Source organism: Megascapheus bottae, chromosome 22, assembly GCF_031878675.1.
Source record: "Megascapheus bottae isolate mThoBot1 chromosome 22, mThoBot2.hap1, whole genome shotgun sequence".
In the NCBI taxonomy this organism is placed as follows: domain Eukaryota; kingdom Metazoa; phylum Chordata; class Mammalia; order Rodentia; family Geomyidae; genus Megascapheus; species Megascapheus bottae.
In genome coordinates, this window is record NC_143530.1 from 7,389,297 (window position 1) to 7,408,212 (window position 18,916).

Consider the following 18,916-nt stretch of genomic DNA (forward strand, 5'->3'; position numbering starts at 1 on the left):
GCTCGAGCGCAGGGCCTGGGCACTGCCCCTGAGCTCTGTGCCCAGGGCTCGTTCTCTGCCACTCGAGCTCCTCCGCGTGCAGACTCTTGGTGGTTAATTGGAGATAAGAGTCTCACATGCTGGTGGCCTGGGGCCTGGGGCGGCCTCAAACTCGGATCCTCAGATCTCAGCCTCCTGAGTAGCTGGGATTATTGTGGCTGCTTTATGGAGGCTTCAAAGGTGTCTGTCTGTCTGTCTGTCTGTCTGTCTCTCTGTCTGTCTCTCTGTCTCTCTCTCTCTCTCTCTCTCTCTCTCTCACACACACACACACACACACACACACACACCTGGGCATTGTCCTTGGACAGTCTGGACAGTTTTTGCTCAAGCCTAGTCCTCTGCCACTTGAGCCACAGTGCCTCTTTTCTGTGTATGTGGTACCAAGGAATGGAAACCAGGGCTTTGTGGTGCACTCTAGGAGAGCACTCTACCACTAGGCCACATTCCCGGCCCATGAGGCCATTTTCTTTCTTTTTATTTTTTATTCTCGAGGTAATGTATAGAGGGGTTACAGTTACATTCGCCAGATAGCAGGTGCATTACTTCTCACACATTGATACCCCTTCTTATGTTTTTGTCCCCAGTTCCCTCTCCCTCTCCCTCAAGAGGCCATTTTCTGATGTTAGCCTAAAACAATTGTGTTGTGAGGCTGTGGCGCTGGAATTATACTGTACACAGGGTCGGAACCTCCTCCTAAATGCTCCACACTCTCTTGGCTCCAGGAGGCTTAAGGAGGCTTGCAGCCCAGCCATGACCCTTGATTTATCTAGGCCTGGAGGGCCTCCAGGGGAAATAATAGTAAGCCAGCCACAATAAAAAGGGAGAGGTTGGGCAGGGCAGGATTGAAGCTTTGCTTTGTGGACAAGGAGCCAGTGAGAGGACCTTTATGGACTTTAGTTTTGGGTGAAGCATGGGTCCAACATGTGGGCTGAGAGCTGGGAAGGGACAATGGCTACAGAAAGTTGGATGTGACAGCTGGAGCCCTCTCCTCAGGCTGTGTGTCAGGGAAGGAGGGGCCCTGGGGATGGTGGGTGGCTCCATCCCCCAAAGCTGTGGTCCTCTTCACACCTTACTCCTTGAAAAAATCCTCCTAAGAGCCAGAGACCTCCTTCCTGGCAGCTGACAGAAGTGGTGCTGAGGCCCAAGTGGTAGAGCTCTAGCCTTGAGAAAGTCCAAGGCCCAGGACTGCCCCAAAAGAAAAAAAAAAGCCAAAATGGTGCTGTGGCTCAAATGGTGGAGCACTAGCCTTGAACACAAAAGCTCAGGGACAGCGTTCCTGGCCGAGTTCAAGCTCTGGGATCAGTGGGAAAACAAAACAAACCAACCAGCCAGTGCAGGAATTTCATGTTGTATCTGGGCAAGAATCCTGTTTAGGAAACAAAAACCCAAAGGCCATATCTGGCATCTAGTTGATGTTAAATATCTGTCAAATGAATAACGACCCCTAATTGATTAATAACATGTACATTTGGAACTACCTTCCTGGGCTCAGCTCTGGACATGATCTTGTTCCCTGGGAATCCTGGCCCAGTTCATTTCAGTCGAGTCTGTACAAGACTCCAAGGCCAGCACCGCCTCCCTGGGGCCTTGGGCTCCTTGCCCTGCCATCTCACAGAGCTTGGGCCAGGGGAAGAAGATAGAGGGGGCTTTGCCTGGCTCATGAGTATAGGGGAAGATGAAGCGACCAAGTTTCCTTCCTAACTCCCAGCTCCACTCTGCAGTTGCCAGGTTCTCACTCTTAGGAAGCCTCTTCTTCAAAGGAACCCTCCAGACTTCTGCTTTGTCTAACTAAACTGGCCAACCTTGCCTCTACTCAGGAAAGAAGGGAATTAAGATATTTTTCATTTGCTTATATCATAAAAACTCTTCTTTAATTGCTTCAATTATCTATAGTCAAAGTGTCCCTGAAGGATCTGGAGCTCCCAGTGTGACCTAAGAGACACAGTCCTTCCTCCTCCTTCCCCTCCCCTCTCAGCCTTTCAGTCTAAGGGGAGAAAGAGCCCAGCCCAGGAAGAGAACACATGCAAAAAAAACAAAATCAAAATCACACTCAGCTCTGAGAAAGGAATACTGGAGTCAGAGATGGATGAATGGACGGTTGGATGGATGGATGGATGGATGGAGAGTACTTGACCAGCTGGGAGAGAAAAGAGCATCTCTTCCTCGCAATCCGGGCTCCTGCCCTCTGGAGGCGGAGGGCAAGGGCCAGCCCTGGGGCTCAGCATGGGCCCAGGGGGGAGCTCAGGGTGCAGGCTCCCTCTATCACTGCAGTCTCAAGGGGCACAAATGTGGGCGGGGCAGGAGCAGGATGTGGCAGGTCAGCAGCACGTCCGCCAGCAACAGCTTGCAAAGCAGCAGTCTCATGGCCCCCAGACACAGGGCCTGGCTTTGTGTACCTGCCCCAAGAGGAGCCAGTGATGAGTCCCAGAAACCTCAAACAGAGCCCTCACTCCTCCCACCCCACCCTAGGCCGAGAGGGGCCTGTCCTCCATGTTGGCTGGCTGTTCACTCCGTTCCCTCCTCCAGGAAAAGCCCCCCTGGTATTTAACCTTGTTCTTTCTTCTTATTCCTCATTTCATTGTACTCTACCCCAAGGTCTGTGTATGTGTAGGGGAGGGGGGATTGCTGACATAAATTGTTATCTGATGCAGGGTGACTAGCTCAAGTAATATATTTTAGTTTTAGTTTTAGAGTCAGGGTCCGGCTGTTTTGCCTAGGCTGACGTCAAACCCTCGTCCTCCTATGTCAGCCTTACCAGAGCTGGAAGTAAAGGTGTGTGGTACACTGCCTGCCTGACTACAAAATTCTTTTTTTTTTTTTTCACGTCTGACAGTTAATGCACCAAGGTTTAGAGGGAGGGACATGGCATGCAAGCCCGTGAAAACCAGTCATCACACTTACAAACCGGAAAAGGATCTGCACAATTCTTTATGTGTTCAAGAAAGAAATCCGAGCCAGTCACTGGTGGCTCACGCCTGTAATCCCAGCCACTCAGGAGGCTGAGATCTGAGGATCACAGTTCAAAGCCAGCCCAGGCAGGAAAGTCCATGAGATCCTTTTTAGTCTTTGAACTCTGGGCCTGGGCGCTGTCCCTGAGCTCTTCAGCTCACGGCTACTGCCCTCCCCCTTGAGCTCCAGCCCCACTTCCTGTGATTAATTGGAGATGAGTCTCATGTTCTTTAGTGCCGGGGGCTGACTTTGAACTGAGATCCAAGGATCTCAGCCTCCTGAGTAGCTAGGATTACAGGCATGAGCCACTATACTTGGCGGGGGTTTTTGTTTTGTTTTTGCCAATCCTGGGGACTGAACTCAGGACCTGAGCACTGTCCTTGGGCTTTCTCAAGGCTAGTGCTCTACTATTTGAGCCACAGCACCACTTCCAGCTTTTCTATATATGTAGTACCAAGTAATCAAACCAGGGTCTTCGTGCATGCTAGTCAAGCACTCTACTGGACCAAACTCCTGACCCCTCCTCAAGAATCTTATCTCCAATTAACCACTCAGAAACCAGAAGTGGAGCTGAGCTGTGGCTCAGTGTTAGAGTGCTACCTTTGAGCAGAAGAGCTCAGGAACAGACCACAGCCTCGAGTTCAAGTCCAATGACTGACCAAAGAAGAAAGAAAAGAAAGGAAGGAAGAAGGGAAGCAAGGAGGGAGGGAAAGAGGGAAGAGGGAAAGAAGGAAGGAAGGAAGGAAGGAAGGAAGGAAGGAAGGAAGGAAGGAAGGAAGGGAGGGAGGGAGGGAGGGAGGAAGAGAAAGCAATCCAAAGCTCTTTCTAGCACCCCTTGCACACAGGCCTATCTCCCCTGACCTGTCCCAGTGGCCATTGTGACCCTTCTGCCGGCTCTCACTCGTGTTTTTCTACTCCCCTCTCTTGTCCCAGGTATGCTGAGGCTCCAGCTAGCCATCACCTCAACCTAGTGAGACAGCCTCTCCTGACCACTAGCACCTCCAACACTCCCTGGTGCGACTCAGAAAATCTGAGTTCAGTGTCCCACCGTCCAGGCTCAGCGTGCCCCATGTACTCACCCCTGAGCGCCTCCTGGAAGCAGGGCCTGGCTGAGGAAGCTTCTCCTGCAAGCAAGCCAAGGAGCAGGACCTGAGTGCTTCAGAATTGGTGAGCAGGGTCAGGTGCTCCCCCTTCCCCTCAGTCTATCCCCACCTGACGTGGGGTGGATAGGCACATGCCAGCAGCAGAAACCCTGAGCCTATTGGCTGCCAATCCTAAGGGCACAGCCCCCTCCCTTCTCCCTCCTGGGCTGGGCTCAGGGAACCAAGGTCATGCAGAAACCAATTCTCTGACAACTTTCCTGGGAAGGCAGGGGGACTATTCAACTATTTTCCTCTTTGGGAGGTGACAAACTGAAGACGCCAATGTGGCCATGTGACTTTGCTTCCCACTGTCTGCCAGATGGCTGCTTCATAAATGTAAAGTGTATAGGACAGTGCCTGGCACCCAACAAGGAATAGGAGCTTATTTAATTCTTGTTGGGCCTTTAATTCTTGTTGGGTGTGCTTATATAGAGATTATATGTGTGCATTGTATGTGGATTTAAATGTATAAAAACATAATGTAGGGACCGGGAGCTTGGCCTAGTGGTTAAAGTGCTTGCCTAGCATGCATGAAGACCTGGGTTCAATTCCTCGGTACCACATACATAGAAAAAAGCCAGAAGTGGTGCTGAGGCTCAAGTGGTAGAGCTCTAGCCTTGAGAAAGTCCAAGGACAGTGCTCAGACCCTGAGCTCCAGCCCAGGACTGGCAAAAAAAAAACAAAAAACAAAAAACATAATGTAAACAACCAACCGTAGGAGAGAGAAAGGATTGGCATCTCTGGCAGTCAGTCATACAGCAGAGCCTGGACTTCCTTTTTATTTTTTCTTTCCTCTCGCTCTCCCTCTCCCCCCCCTTTCTCTTTCTCTTTTACTGTTTCTCTCTCTTTCCTTTTTTGGTACTAGGACTTGAACTCAAAGGCTTCTACTCTTGCCTAACTTTTTGCTCCAGAGCTGGTACTTTCCTCTGGAGCCACACCTCCACTTCTGCCTTTTTGCTGCTTAATTGGAGATGAGAGTCTCTAAGATCTGTCAGCCCAGACTGGCAACTGTCAGATCGCAGCCTCCAGAGTTGGGAGGATTTACAGGGATGAGACAGCAATGCCCGGCCAGGGTGAACTTGATAGCACAGTTGCAAATCCCAGTGTTCCTAGCTGGAGGCCCCGTGCCCTGAGCCCGGGCATCATCTCACTGGCTAGTCACCCTTGGACACTCTTCACGCCCCCGTGGTCAGGAGTCTGCCTTCCCTCCAGCCTGTCCGGTTCTGGGGAGTGTGGAGGGGAAAGGGACCCTGCCCTGGGCCTGGGCTCCATCCTCACCTGACAGCTGTAGGGGTGGTGTGCGCAGGCTCTGGCCTCCAGGCGCAGGCCTGGTGTGGCAGACTAAGGGCTCCCAGGCTGCCCGCTGTGCAGAGGACAGGGAGAGGTGAGCCAAGCTACTCCAGGTACCATCTTCAGCGGGAGAGGGGCTGTAGGTAAAGGCGTCCAGCACACTGCCATTGCCAGCTGAGAACCACATGGGGCTGTCAAGGCCAGGGGGTGCAATGTCGAGGATCAGACAGATTACCAGAGTCCACTGCTCTCCATTCACCTGCACCATGATCGGCGGGGCCAGAGAGGGGAAGGGTGTGACACCCACACCTGTGTGAGAGGGTCACATGGAGATGAGGTCAGCCTTTGCCCTCCCAGGCCACGTCCCCTTCCACCATCACCATCAACCCACATATCCTTCATCAGACCTTTTTTGTGTGTGTGCCAGTCCCGAGGCTTCAATTTGTGCTGTCCCTTAGCTTTTCTATTCAAGGCTGGTGCTCTACCACTTAAGCCACAGCTCTCCACCTCTGTCTTTTTGCTGGTTAATTAGAGGTAAGAGGCAAATGGACATTCTGCCTCCTGAGTGGCTAGAGTTATAGGCATGAGCCTCTGGTATTTGGATATTTTCCCTTTTCTTTTCTTTCTTACCATTTTCCTTTTTTTTTTTTTTTTTGGTTGGTTGTGGGACTTGAACTCTGGGCCTGGTGCTGTCCCTGAGCTCTTCAGCTCAAGGCTACTGCCCTACCCCTTGAGCCACCGAGCCATTTCAGGTTTTCTGGTGGTAAAGGGGAGATAAGAGTCTCACAAACTTTAGTGTCTGAGCTGGTTTTGAACCTTGATCCTCAGATCTCAGCCTCCTGAGTAGCTAGAATTACAGGAGTAATCTACTGTGCCTGGCTCTTTCTTATTTTCTTTCTTTTTGTGCCAGTCTTGGGGCTTCAACTCAAGGCCTGAGCACTGTCCCTGAGCTTCTTTTGCTTAAGGCTAGCACTCTACCACTTCAGCCACAGCTTTACTTCTGGCTTTTTTTTTTTTTTGTAGTTAATTAGAGATGAGTCTTACAGACTTTCTTGCCTTGGATAGCTTTAAACTGTGATCCTCAGATCTCAGCCTCCTGAGTAGCGAGGATGACAGGCGTGAGTCACCAGCACCCAGCCTCCGTCTGTTCCTCCATGCATCCATCTGTCATTCTGTGAGCCCATCTATCATACCTAAGCAATTTTCTATGCCAGGTACCAGGAGCATGGCATTGAGTAAGTCATTGTCCCTGTCCTCAAGGAACTCAGTCCTATGGGAAAGATAGCAGAAATATAAACAAAAACTTATAATACCACGTTGTGCCAGCCTAAGGAGACTGTGTATCTCTGGGGAGGAAGAGAAGGAAGCAGGATCTGGAATAAGATCAAAGAGGGCTTCAAATTACCTGTAACTTTCTGTTTCTTTGAAAAAAATCAGATTGAAATATAGTGACATATTTTCTGGGCTTGATGATTCATGCCTATAATCCTAGCTAAGATCTGAGACTAAGATCTGAGGACATTCAAAGCCCTCCTGGGGAAAACAGTGCAGTGTGTGAAACTTTTTTTTTTTTGCCAGTCCTGGGGCTTGAACTCAGGGCCTGGGTACTGTCCTTGGGCTTTCTCAAGGCTAGAGCTCTACCATCTGAGCCACAGCACCACTTCTGGCTTTTTTCTGTACATGGGGTACCGAGGAATTGAACCTGGGTCTTTGTGCATGCTAGGCAAGCACTCTACCACCAGGCCAAGCTCCCAGCCCCAGTGTGTGAAACTCTTATTTCCGATTAACCAGCAAAAACCTGGAAGTGGTAGTGCAACAGTTTGAGTAAAAAAGCTAAGTGACAAGGCCCTAAGTTCAAACCCCTACCAGCACATAAAAAGAAAAGGCATAGCTCAAGTGACAGCATTTGCTAGGTAAGCTTGAGGCCCTCAGTTCAATTTTCAGAACCACAAGAAAAGAGACACAATGTTAATTATACATTAATCTGTATTATTCTGTTTTTCCTTGTGTACCTATGTAGTTTTGCTTGTTTTTGTTTTTGTGGGTTTTTTTTTTTTTTTTGGTCTGTTGTGGTGCTTGAACTCTGGGCCTGGGCACTGTCTCTGAGCAATTCAGCTCAAGGCTACCACCTTACCCCATGAGCCACAGCACCACTTCTGGTTTTCTAGTAGTTAATTAGAGATAAGAGTCTCAAGATCTTTAGTGCCTGGGCTGGCTTTGAACTAACATCCTCAGATCTCAGCCTCCTGAGTAGCGAGGATTACAGGCGTGAGGACTGCCTGGCCCTATATCGTTTTTATCTTTGTATTTTCCTTGTGTTAAGGATAGAGCCCGAGGCTTGATGCAAGCTAGCAAGACAAGTGCTCTACTACTGAGCAACACTTAGTATAGCTTTGATTTTAAGCAGCTTTGTGTGCATATAAGATACACACCTGCTAGGTGCTGGTGGCTCATGCCAGTGATCCTAGCTACTCAGGAAGCTGAGATCTGAGGATCACAGTTCAAAGCCAGCCCAGGAAAGAAAGTCTGTGAGATTCTTAGTTACTCAGAAAAGGCCAGAAATGGCACTGTGGCTCAAGGGGTAAGGCACTAGTCTTGTGAAAAAGAATCTCAGGGACAATGCCTAGGCCCTGAATTCAAGCCCGAGGTTGACACGTGTGCACACAATAAATCACATAATTTATCTTCAAGTCAGCCTATTGTTTCATAAATAAAAAATAAGTCATACTCTAAACATTGTCCTGATTTCCCCAATATCTTCTTTTCAATTATATTGGTTCACTTATACACACACACACATACACACACCCCCCAAAATATTCTTTTTTGAATAGCTGTTTTTTTTTTCTATACATGTTAACACCTACAAACAAATTCACATGATTTAAGTATATCCAGGCTAAAGAAACATCTCCTGGAGAGTGTTAAGGGGGGATGGCTGAGGGGTACTTCAGAATTTATGGAGGCTAAGTAACTGACCGAAAGACACATGAATGACAAGTCCTCTAGTCAGGATTTGAACTCGGTTCAGAATTGGGGTTCACAGAATTAGGCTTGACCCCTGACTCATCCACTCAGCTTGCCAAGTCTCCCTCATCTACCCATATATTGGAGTTAATAATGCCAGCCTAATAAAATTGATGTGCAGAGTTTTGGTCATAAAGTTTAAGTGCCCAGCAGAGAAATTTTATTATGACTGGCAACACAAACAAAAGGAATGGGGAACGCTGGAGGTGAAGCCCCTGCCCTTCAACTGCAATTGTGTAGATAAAATACTATCAAAGTTGCAGAATGGTGAGGCATGGTGGCTCACACCTGTAATCCTAGCTACTCAGGAGGCTGAGATCTGAGGATCTCAGTTCGAAGCCAGCCTGGGCAATACAGAGCTGACTCTTATCTCCAATTAATCACTAGAAAATGGGAAGTGGGGCTGTGGCTCAAGGTAGGGCGGTAGCCTTGAGCTGAAGAGCTCAGGAACAGTGCTCAGGCCAGAGTTCAAGCCCCATGACCCCCCTCCCCCACCAAAAAAAGTTGCCAAATGCTGGTGGCCTATAATCCTAAGTAGTAAGAAGGCTGAGATCTGAGGATTGCAGTTTGAAGCCAGTCCAGGCAGGAAAATCTGTGAGACTCTTATCTGCAATAAACTATGAAAATGCTGGAAGTGGAATTGTGGCTCGAGCATGCTAGCCTTGATCACAAAAGCTCAGGGACAGAGCCTAGGACCTGAGTTTAAGCCTCAGGATGGGCCTGCACGCGCGCACACACACACTAATTCCAAAAGTTAAGTTCAACTTCCACCTCTTCCATGAAGCTTTCAGGATTGTCCCTTTTCACTCACCCACACAACTTTGTCCTGCACACTCACTCTAATCTCTAGCTTTTGGGGTGTGTGGGGAGGAAATCCAGTTGGTTCCTATTTATTTTTCTTTTTCTTTTCTTTTTTTTTTGGTCAGTCCTGGGGCTTGGACTCTTCAGCTCAAGGCTACCACCCTACCCCTTAAGCCACAGCGCCACTTCCAGTTTTCTAGTGGAAATAAAAGTCTCTTAGACTTTAGTACCTGGGCTGGCTTTGAACCGAGATCGTCAGATCTCAGCCTCTGAGTAGCTAGGATTACAGGTGTGAACTACCGGGCCGGCTTGGCTCTTACTTCTTTACATTTCCTCAAGGTCCAGAGCAGGACTTGGGGCCCAGAGGCAGGTAGCTGGGAGGCAGAAAACAGCCTGATGACACCCTCCCAGACCCCTAGAGGGCTCTTGTCCTGTGTCCCTGCATTCCATCCACACTTAGGGAGGCCTTGGGGGATAGAAAAGGAGGCTCACCTGTGGGCAGGGCTGGACACCCAAGGGGCAGGAGAAGCAGCAGCCATGGCAGAGCCATGGCCCACTGGGAGCAAGGCAGGACCCAGCTGCAGATGTGGGGTGTGGGCCTGGGGAAGAGGCACCCACAAGCTTGGCTCCCAGGCCACAGGCCCAGCTGTGCCTCAGCCGTTTCTCCACAAGGCCGATCCTGTCTCAGGGGCCAAGAAACCCAGGTGCCACCCCCACTCCAGGGGTTGGTGCCCACCCTCCCCCTCTCCCTCTCCAGTCTGAAGAGCACTTCCCAGCCTGTGAAGCCTTTCTGGCTCATGGCCCCAATCACAGGAGAACTGCCACTCACAGTCCAGAGCCACGCTGGTGGTCCGGGCTCCTCACCTACAGAACTTCCTAGGATCCTCCAGCCACTGGCATTCCTGCTCCGGGGAGAGGTAACTGGGGCTCAGAGAGACTGAGTGAGCTGCCCAAGGACACACAGCTGGCATGGCAGGGCTAGGATTGAGCTGTTTCCAGATAGCTGGAAGTTTGTGTGTATGTAGAACTTTGGAAGCATGGCAAAGGAAATGACCTGTCAACAGGAAGTAAAGGATAGAGTGAAGAATGAGTATTATAGATTTACGTGAGTAGATTTTATGTAACCCCTTTCCAAGAATGTTCAGTGACATGGAATATAGATGTCATTTAGTTAAGATCATGGGAGGTGAGTCAGGACACCTGGATTTCAAGCCTGACAAGATCATTTACTAGTTATTTTCAGCAAATGACTTCCCTAACCCTCCATTTCCTCACCTGTAATGGAGATGAGGAGAGCCCTTTGATGTGTGCGCCAGGCTTCGCTCAGAGGCACCAGTCCAGCTCCTTCCAGGAGTGCTAAGTTCAGCGCGAGCTCTCCCATACCCGGGCGTGTGCACTGTCACAGTCACAACACAGTCTTCATGCTGTGCTATTCATCCAGGCCTTGGGCATGTGGTACAGAGCTGCACCCCGACTCCTGGCACATAAATCTGAATAAAAATTCTGGAACTACCAGCCCTACAAAAGTCTTGATTTATCCACATTTACTGCTGTTTTTTTTCCTTTCTTCCTTGACTTTTTTGGTTGGTTGTGGGGCTTGAACTCAGGTCCTAGACACTGTCCCCGAGTTCTTTTTTGTGTGTGTGAGGGGGTAGTCCTGGGGCTTGAACTCAGGGCCTTAGCACTACCCTTGGGCTTTCTCAAGGCTAGAGCTCTACCACTTAAGCCACAGTATCACTCCTGGCTTTTTCTACGTATGTGGTACCAAGGAATCAAGCCCAGGTCTTTGTGAATGCTAGGCATGAAGCATCATTTGTGCATCAGTAGGCCACGCTCCCAGCCCTGTCTCTGAGTTCTTTTGCTCAAGGCCTAGTGCTCTACCATTTTGAGTCACAGCTCCATTTCCAGGTTTCTGGTGGTTAATTCGAGGTAAGAGGCTCACAGACTTTCCTGGCTGGCTTTGAACCTTGATCTTCAGATCTCAGCCTCCCAAGTAGCTAGGATTACAGGCAGGAGCCACCATTGCGCAGCTTCCTTCCTTCATTTACCTACCTTTCTCTCTGTCTTTCCTTTCTTTCTTTCCTGTTACTGGGGCTTGAACTCAGTGGCTAGGGTGCTGTCCCTTAGCTTTTTCACTGAAGGTCTAGCTCTCTACCACTTGAGCCACAGCTCCTCTTCTGGCTTTTTGGAGGTTAAAGGTAAGTCTCATAGACTTTTTCTAACCAGGCTGGCTTTGAACTGCTATCCTCAGATCTCAGCCTCTTGAGTAGCTATGATAACAGGTGTGAGCCCCCAGCACTGGGTCGATGGGCTGTATTATATGAACCAAAGTGACAATCTATTTGGGGATCTTCTCATCATCCACTACATCCTTTCGAGCTGAGGGCCTTTCTACTCCTTGAGCTCAACTAGCCCTGCTCATTCTGTTTAGCCAAACAAGACTTTCTGGTCTAGAAAATGGACAGAGCTTTTTTCTACAGTCTTTCTGTACAGTTTGGCTTTGTCTTATCCATTTCCATGTGAAACTAGCTAGCTAATTCTGTGCCTGGTAGAAGGTGTGTGCATACACACACACACACTCACACACACACATAAATTTCCCCTAAAGACCTAATCAATTACCCTAGAGTACTCGCTGAATAAGCTTTCTTTGCTCTATTACTTTCAAAACTTCCTTCCTTACACATTAATGTCTTTTATATAAATGGACTTAGCTCTTCCTGGCTCCTTGGCCTCTTTATTCTGGTGCCAGCCTCACCCTAGTTGCATTAAGATGATTGTTTTAATAACCATGTTGAGTGTCCTCTCCTGGGGTGCAGGAGGACCTTGGGGCTGTCAGTCCCCCTCCTCCCTTCCTCCTCTTCCCCTCCTTCCCTCCTCCCCTGGGCCTCTGGAGGCCTTGGGCTAGGCATGTTCCCAGGCCATGCTGGCCCAGGTGTGGGTGGTGGAGGTTCCTGCCAAGAGGGGGAGGGGAGGAGGGAAAGAGGGGAGGAGGGGAGGCAGGTGTCCCTAACGACTCTGTCCTGCAGCCTGGATGGTGCTGGCTTGGCTCCACTGTCATCAGTATAGATGGAGGAGGCCTCGGGCCTCCTCTAGGCATCAGGACCTTCCCAGGGGCCAGCATCCCCAGTGCCAGCCCCATACTGTTGGCTACCTCCTTCTGCCCTGTCCACCCTCCTCCTCACCACATCCAGCTCCTGCTTGGGTTCAGGGGTCCCACCATTGCCGGCTGCCTGGGAGTTTTCCGCCCCCACTACTCTGCACATTACTCGTCCATTCCCAATGGCCAGGAACCTCAGGGTCTCCCCTGACTCCACAGATTTGCTGCTTGTCCAAGACAGGTGAGGGCACTCTGCCCCTGCCCCCTGCCCACAGGGAGCCAGGCCCATCTTCACCAACCTCGCATTTAGTCTTAGTAGAAAAAAAAAAGATAGCCAAGTCCCTGTACATTCTAGCTATTCAGGAGTGTGAGAGCTGAAGGACTGAGGTTCAAAGCCCAACCCTAGCAGAAAAGCCTGTGGGACTGTCTCCTAAGAACCAGTAAAACTCCAGACTGAAGGTATGGCTTCAATGCAAGAGCATCAGCCTTTATCAAGCAAGTCTCCCAAGAGTGAGAGTCCTGAGTTCAAGCCTCAGAAAGGGCAAAGAAAAACACAGACCAACTTGTACTGCGAAAGACAGAAAGTTGGATGCTAGTGTCTCCTGCTTGTAATCCTAGCTACTCAGGAGGCTGCAACCTGAGGACTATAATTCAAAGCCAGCTTCGACAGAAAAGTACCCATGAGACTCTTATCTCTAATTAGCCACTCAAACACTGTGGGGCTGTGGTTCAAGGGGTAGAACACTAGCCTTGAGCACAGAGGCTCAGGAACAGCTCCTCACACCGACAGGCAAACAAACAAACAAAATAGAGATATAGATTGTTAAAACTGGGGTTTAGGACTGGGAATGTGGCTTAGTCAACAATTAATGAGTGCAATTTCTCTACCTCCCCCTAAAATATGTCTGGGGGTGGCTAGGAAGGTTGTCTATTATAAATTCAATCCAGCATTCTCATTTCCTGGAGATTGCCGATTTCTTCTATAGTATGCCAGGAAAGTTCTGGCATTTCAAGCTTATTAACTGTAGGCCACCATTAATTTCAGACTTTAATTAACCAACCGTGTAGACTATTAATGTTCCTCCCAGGTGATTGAGCCAACACATTAAATCCTAAGTCTTGGATGAGCGTCCATGACAATGAGTTTGGCCCAAATGAACCTTACATTCCCTAGAATTCACTTCAGGATTTGTCTCCCAGGATCTGCCAGGGCAGACCGGCGAGGCCCCAACCTATTTCACTATACACCTATACACTTGTACTTGTACTGCTTCTTCTTCTTCTTCTTTTTTTTTTTGGGGGGGGGATGTCATGGGACTCGAACTCTGGGCCTGGGCTCCGTCTCTGAGCTCAAGGCTAATGCCCCTGAGCTCTTCAGCTCAAGGCTACCACCCTACCCCTTGAACCTTAGCACTACTTTCCATTTTTTAGTGGTTAATTGGAGATGAGTCTCAGGTTCTTTAGTGCCCAGACTGGCTTTGAATGGGGATCCTCAGATCTCAGCCTCCTGACTAGCTAGGATTACAGGCATCAGCCATCGTGCTCAGCTATACTTGTGCTTCTTTATCAGACTTTGCTGAGATCCAAAGAAGGGCCGGAGAGCAAGGAGAGACAGGATGCGGGGACTGACATCCTGGGAAGGGGGATTAATGGAGAGTTATTTTCATAGACAAGAGGACTTGGGATTTCAAAGCTGCCAGTCTTGGCTGGGTGCAGAGGCCCAAGCCTGTAACACTAGCTACTTGAGGAAAAGCAACTGGAGGATTGTGGTTTGAGGCCAGCCAGGGCAAAAAAAGACTTCATAAGCATCCATGTCAACTGGGCTCATTGGCGAGCACCTGTCACCCTGTCACCCCAGCCACAGTGAGAAATTCACATTAGAGGATTGTGGGGATTGGGGATTTGCCTCAGTTGCTAAAGAGACAGCTAATGGGTGAAAGCGTCAGGTACCAAGTTCAAGTCTGCTCTTGGACCTAAAAAATAAAGATGCTGGGCGCTGGTGGCTCATGCCTATAGTCCTAGCAACTCAGAAGGCTGAGATGGAAGGATCATGGTTCTAAGTGGTAGAGTGCTAGCCTTGAGAAAGCTCGAGGGCAGTGCCCAGGCCCTGAGTTCAAGCCTCAGGACTGGCTAAATAAATAAATAAATGGGGGGCTGGGAGTTTGGCCTAGTGGTAGAGTGCTTGCTTAGCATGCATGAAGACCTAGGTTCGATTCCTCAGTACCACATACATAGAAAAAAGCCAGAAGTGGTGCTGTGGCTCAAGTGGTAGAGCTCTAGCCTTGAGAAAACCCAAGGACAGTGCTCAGTCCCTGAGCCGAAGCCCAGGACTAGCAAAATAAATAAATAAATGAATGAATGAAAGAATGAATGTAAAGGAAATCCTGGGTTTTTTTTTTTTTTGATACTTACTGAGTCAAAATTTAATCTTCTCAATGATTATTCTTTCTTACAAGCACTTTTGAAATTTTACCTAATCTTGCTTTAGTATTCATTTTCAACACTGACATTGATTGTTCAGCATTATTATTGAACATTAAAGTCTTAGCATTAATATACCTGAAATATTGTTATTAATACGCCTAGGAGACTCCCGCCTGCCCCTGCAGCATGCTGTGCATGCAGCAGTACCTGGGTGCATCTCCCCTCTGCCAGGAGGTATTCCCTGTACTCCTGGGACATGTGGCCAGTACAATCACAGTTCCCTGCCTGGGGCTGTTCCCAGACCAAACCTCTATATTGCTAAGGATGGGCAGGCCACAGGGCACCCATGGATACTGGGTGATTTGAGGAGAGGTTCATAAAGGATCTATTTACAGAGATGTGGCAGGGCAAAAGGGGAAACCAAGAAAATTCAGGACTTACACTAGAGGCAAGCATGAAGGGGTGAGGAGGGGGAGAAACACCCCCAAATCCGAGCCTGTGTGGAGAAACCCTTCTGCTAGTGAAGATTGTGCAAGAAGGGAAACTGAGGAAAGGATACGCTGATATACTTGTTGTGAAATTTCCCATGCTGCTCTCTTCACCCTTTGGCCAAACACAAAGGCCAGAGGGAAAGGGAGGCATATGAAGCTGGTGTGAGGGTGGACGAGGCAGAGACAGGGCCCAGGGAGCAGGATTTAATAACTACCTCTGTGAGCATTTGTTATCTGGGTTGATCAGTGAGCACGCCTGTAGGCAGGGTGTCCTTATGCAGATAGGAAATCCGAAGCAGAGATTAGAAAAACAACTGGGCCCAATTTTACCATGTTTGCTTTCTCTCTCATGACACCTCACCCCTAAATTCTTCCTAATTCTCTCACAAGGCCATTCTCCTATATAACACGAGGATCACACCCGAGGTTGAACTCTGATGTAACACTATCATCTACTATGTCTCCTAAGGGTACAACATCCATCCTTCTTAGTGCCCTGTACTTCCTTCTTGGGTCTGAGATGCTGCAGGGTACTCTTTTGCAGCACCTCTTTTAATTTGGGATAATCCCACACTGTGTAGGTACTAAGGTTTGAACTCAGGGCCTGGCCTGGGTATTCTCCCAGGCTGGTGCCGGACTTCAGGCTTTTTTCCCCCCTGTGCAGGTCCTGGGGCTTGAACTCAGGGGTTGGCCACTGTCGGACCTTTCTTTCTTTTTTTTGTCAGTTGTGGGGCTTGAACTCTGGGCTTGGGTGCTGTCCCTGAGCTCTTCAGCTCAAGGCTACCCACCCTACCTTGAGCCTCAGCACCACTTCCGGTTTTCTGGTGGTTAACTGGAGATAAGAGTTTCACCGACTTTAGTGCCTGGGTTGGCTTTGAACCTCGATCCTCAGATGTCAGCTTCCTGAGAAGCTAGGATTATAAGCACCAGCCACCACGCCCAGCATCTCTGAACTATTTTTGCTCAAGGCTGGTACTTTACTCCTTCGGTCTCCCCTCCATTTCCAGTTTTTTGCTGGTTCATTGGAGATAAGAATCTTCCCGCCTTTTCTGCTCTAGCTGGCTTTGAACTGTAACCCTCCTATTTCAGACTCCCAAGTAAGTAGGATGATAGGCTCAAGCTAGCTTTTGATGACTTCAGAAACATAAACCCTGGAGCGGGAAGTACAGATCAGTGATAAAGCATGCAGCAAGCCCTTGGTTTAATCACCAAGCGGTAGAGTGCCTATCTAGGCTGGCAGGAGACCCTGAGTTCAAAAACATGGAGCCGGGGCGGGCGTTTGGCCTGGCGTGCCCTGTCCTCAGGGCTTGCGGCCCCTCGGTGCACGCGGTCGTCATGCATGCTAGGCAAGCGGGCCACCACCACCAGCCAAACTCCAGGCCCACCGGCGCCGTGCTTCGGTGTGTGGTTTGGCACTGACTTTCCGTGTCACCCTCTGTGGGGTGGGTTTGGGGATGGACCCTTCCCGGCTACCTGTCTACAGGCCTCCCCGCGCGTGCGCCGGAGCGGGCGAGGCCGCGGGGCCGGCCCGCGCTCCCCTACGGCGCCTCCCGCGGTGGTTGCGTCCACACACCGGAAGTGCTCTCCAGCCCTCCCAGCAGCCTTCGCGGCCGCCATGGCGCGGCCCGCTCCGCCGGGCGGCTCCGCTGCGTCCGCGTCACCGGCCTCGGAAGAGGTGGCCCCGGCCTCGGTGACCCTGGCGCAGCTTCTGCAGCTGCTCCAGCAGGGCCAGGAACTCCCGGGCCTGGAAAAACGCCACATCACGGCGGTCCAAGGCGAACCCACGGCGTCCCGGCTCCCGCGGAGACCCAAGCCCTGGGAGGCCGCGGCCCCGGCCGAGCCCCCGGCGCCGCCCCAGTAGACCCCGCGGAGGAGAGCGCAGAGCGGCCCGGAGGAGCCCGGCGGGGCCGCAGAGGAGCGGGAGAGCGGCCCGGAGAGAGGAGCCCGGCGGCCGGGGCGGCTGGACTGCCCTGCCCGGACTTGCGCCGACCTTTCTCAGCTGAATGTAAACCTGGGAAGCTTCACCCAGATGGCGCTGGACTCCTACTTCTGGACTAGGAGTCGTATTGTTTTATGATCGGCCACGCCTCTGTTCATTCTCTAAGGATCACACCGGTCGGCTCGGACCTCTCGAATAAGAACAGCAATGCTAACTGCTCTCCCGAGTTACCTTGTTTTTACAATGTTAAACGGCTTGGGATACAAAAGGTCATTTCAGAGCTAATTCCAGATAGGCGCTTAAAAAGTTGGATGGTAAAACTTCGGCCCAGAATGCCTCTGGAAGTGGATAATTAATCCCACAGCGTTAAAAACCAAAGTTGAGTCGGGTACTGGTGGTTCAGGCGTCTAATTCTAGCTACTCAGATGAGATCGTTATTGCAGTTCTAGGCTAGGCATTTAAGACCGTGGGACTCATCTTCAGTTAACCACCAAGAAACCAGAAGGGGAGCTGTGTCTCCAAGAGGCAGAACTTGAGCAAAAGAGCTCAGGTCCACGACTGGGAATGTGGCTTAGTACCTGCCTAGCATGCATGAAGCCCTGGGTTCGATTCCTTAGTACCTAAAAACAAGTGGTAGAGTGCTATCCTTGAGCAAAAGCTCAGGGACAGGAACCAGGAGTTTGGCCTAGCAGTAGAGTGCTTGCCTAACATGCACCAAGACCAAGGTTCAATTCCTTGGTACCACATACATAGAAAAAGCCAGAAATGGTGCTGTGGTTCAAGTGGTAGAGCTCTAGCCTTGAGAATGCCCAATGACAACACTCAGACTGGGTTCAAGCACCAGGACTGGCAAAAAAGAAAAAAAGTTCAGGGACAGTGCCAGGGTCCTGAGTTCAGGCCCCAGGACTGATGTGAGTACTGTGACAGTATGTCATCCCAGCCAAGGTAAACTCCAGACCCTATCTCAAACATAAAACCAGCCTGGTGCAGGTTCATGCCTGCAGTCTTAGGAGGCTGAGTCTGAGGGAGAAATGCTCAGGGACAGCACCCAAGCCTGAGTTCAAGCCCTAGAATCAGGAGAAAAAAACAAAAAACGGAGTGCTCTTAGGTCAGAAGTGTGGCGTAGTTGGTAGAGTGCTTTGCCTAACATGCACATAAAAAATGGGAAGTGTTGCTGTTCAAGTGATAGAGCACTAGCCTTGAGCAAAAAAAAAAAGTTCAAGGACTGGCAAAACCAAAAAAACCCGAGTGCCCATGGCTAATTTTTAAATCTTCTATCCCCAATTAACTGGAGGCATGGCCAAAGTGGAAGAGCACCAACTATGGGTAAGCACAATGAATGAGAGGATAAGGCATTCTTGAGTATAAGCCGTGATATGGGTACACTAAAACTCAGATGGTAGAGTCCCTGAAAAGCAAGCAAAAGCTCAAATGCCATTATCACCAAAAAGTCAATCGGTAATCAAACTACCATGTTTCTGGATCAGGTAAGAGAGTAGAGCCTTCAGAAGAAATGCTCCAACAGCTACAGTCTCAAGTCGATCTCCAAATAGGCTAAGTGGTTTACTGCACATTCTTGCATCCTACCCTCATTTCATTCACGAAACCTAGATGACACATGGTGTATTCAGTCCACACAGGGGATACCCTTTATTGTGTAAGTGGTTTAGTGCCCTTCATTTAGGGAGTGTTGAATAGTGCAGAGAAGCACACA

The 18,916-nt window shown here is 49.8% G+C and overlaps 2 protein-coding genes and 1 pseudogene across 2 annotated transcripts; 1 reads left to right on the forward strand and 2 right to left on the reverse strand.

Moving 5' to 3' along the window:
- Positions 1-1,832: 1,832 nt before the first annotated feature.
- On the reverse strand, positions 1,833-9,798 carry Ptcra (pre T cell antigen receptor alpha). The gene is made up of 5 exons (XM_090355303.1): positions 9,741-9,798; positions 6,734-6,793; positions 5,409-5,729; positions 4,068-4,112; positions 1,833-2,435 (listed from the first exon to the last, which is right to left on the reverse strand). Exons 1-5 carry the CDS (start codon positions 9,796-9,798, stop codon positions 2,302-2,304), a joined length of 618 nt encoding a protein of 205 aa, XP_090211429.1. The 3' UTR covers positions 1,833-2,301.
- On the reverse strand, positions 2,863-2,955 carry LOC150047675 (small nucleolar RNA U13; annotated as a pseudogene).
- Positions 9,799-16,871: 7,073 nt separating the features above from the next.
- On the forward strand, positions 16,872-17,421 carry Pex39 (peroxisomal biogenesis factor 39). Its single transcript, XM_090355646.1, has one exon. It carries the CDS (start codon positions 16,879-16,881, stop codon positions 17,122-17,124), a length of 246 nt encoding a protein of 81 aa, XP_090211772.1. The 5' UTR covers positions 16,872-16,878; the 3' UTR covers positions 17,125-17,421.
- Positions 17,422-18,916: the final 1,495 nt, after the last annotated feature.

Coding starts and splice junctions, on each gene's coding strand:
- Ptcra (XM_090355303.1), bottom strand. CDS start 9,798: ATGGCTCTGCCATGGCTGCTGCTTCTCCTGCCCCTTGGGTGTCCAGCC. Junction 5,730..6,733: donor CCTTAGGCTGGCACAACGTG/GTATTATAAGTT, acceptor CCTCTCACACAG/GTGTGGGTGTCACACCCTTC. Junction 4,113..5,408: donor ACCACCCCTACAGCTGTCAG/GTGAGGATGGAG, acceptor GCTTGCTTGCAG/GAGAAGCTTCCTCAGCCAGG.
- Pex39 (XM_090355646.1), top strand. CDS start 16,879: ATGGCGCGGCCCGCTCCGCCGGGCGGCTCCGCTGCGTCCGCGTCACCG.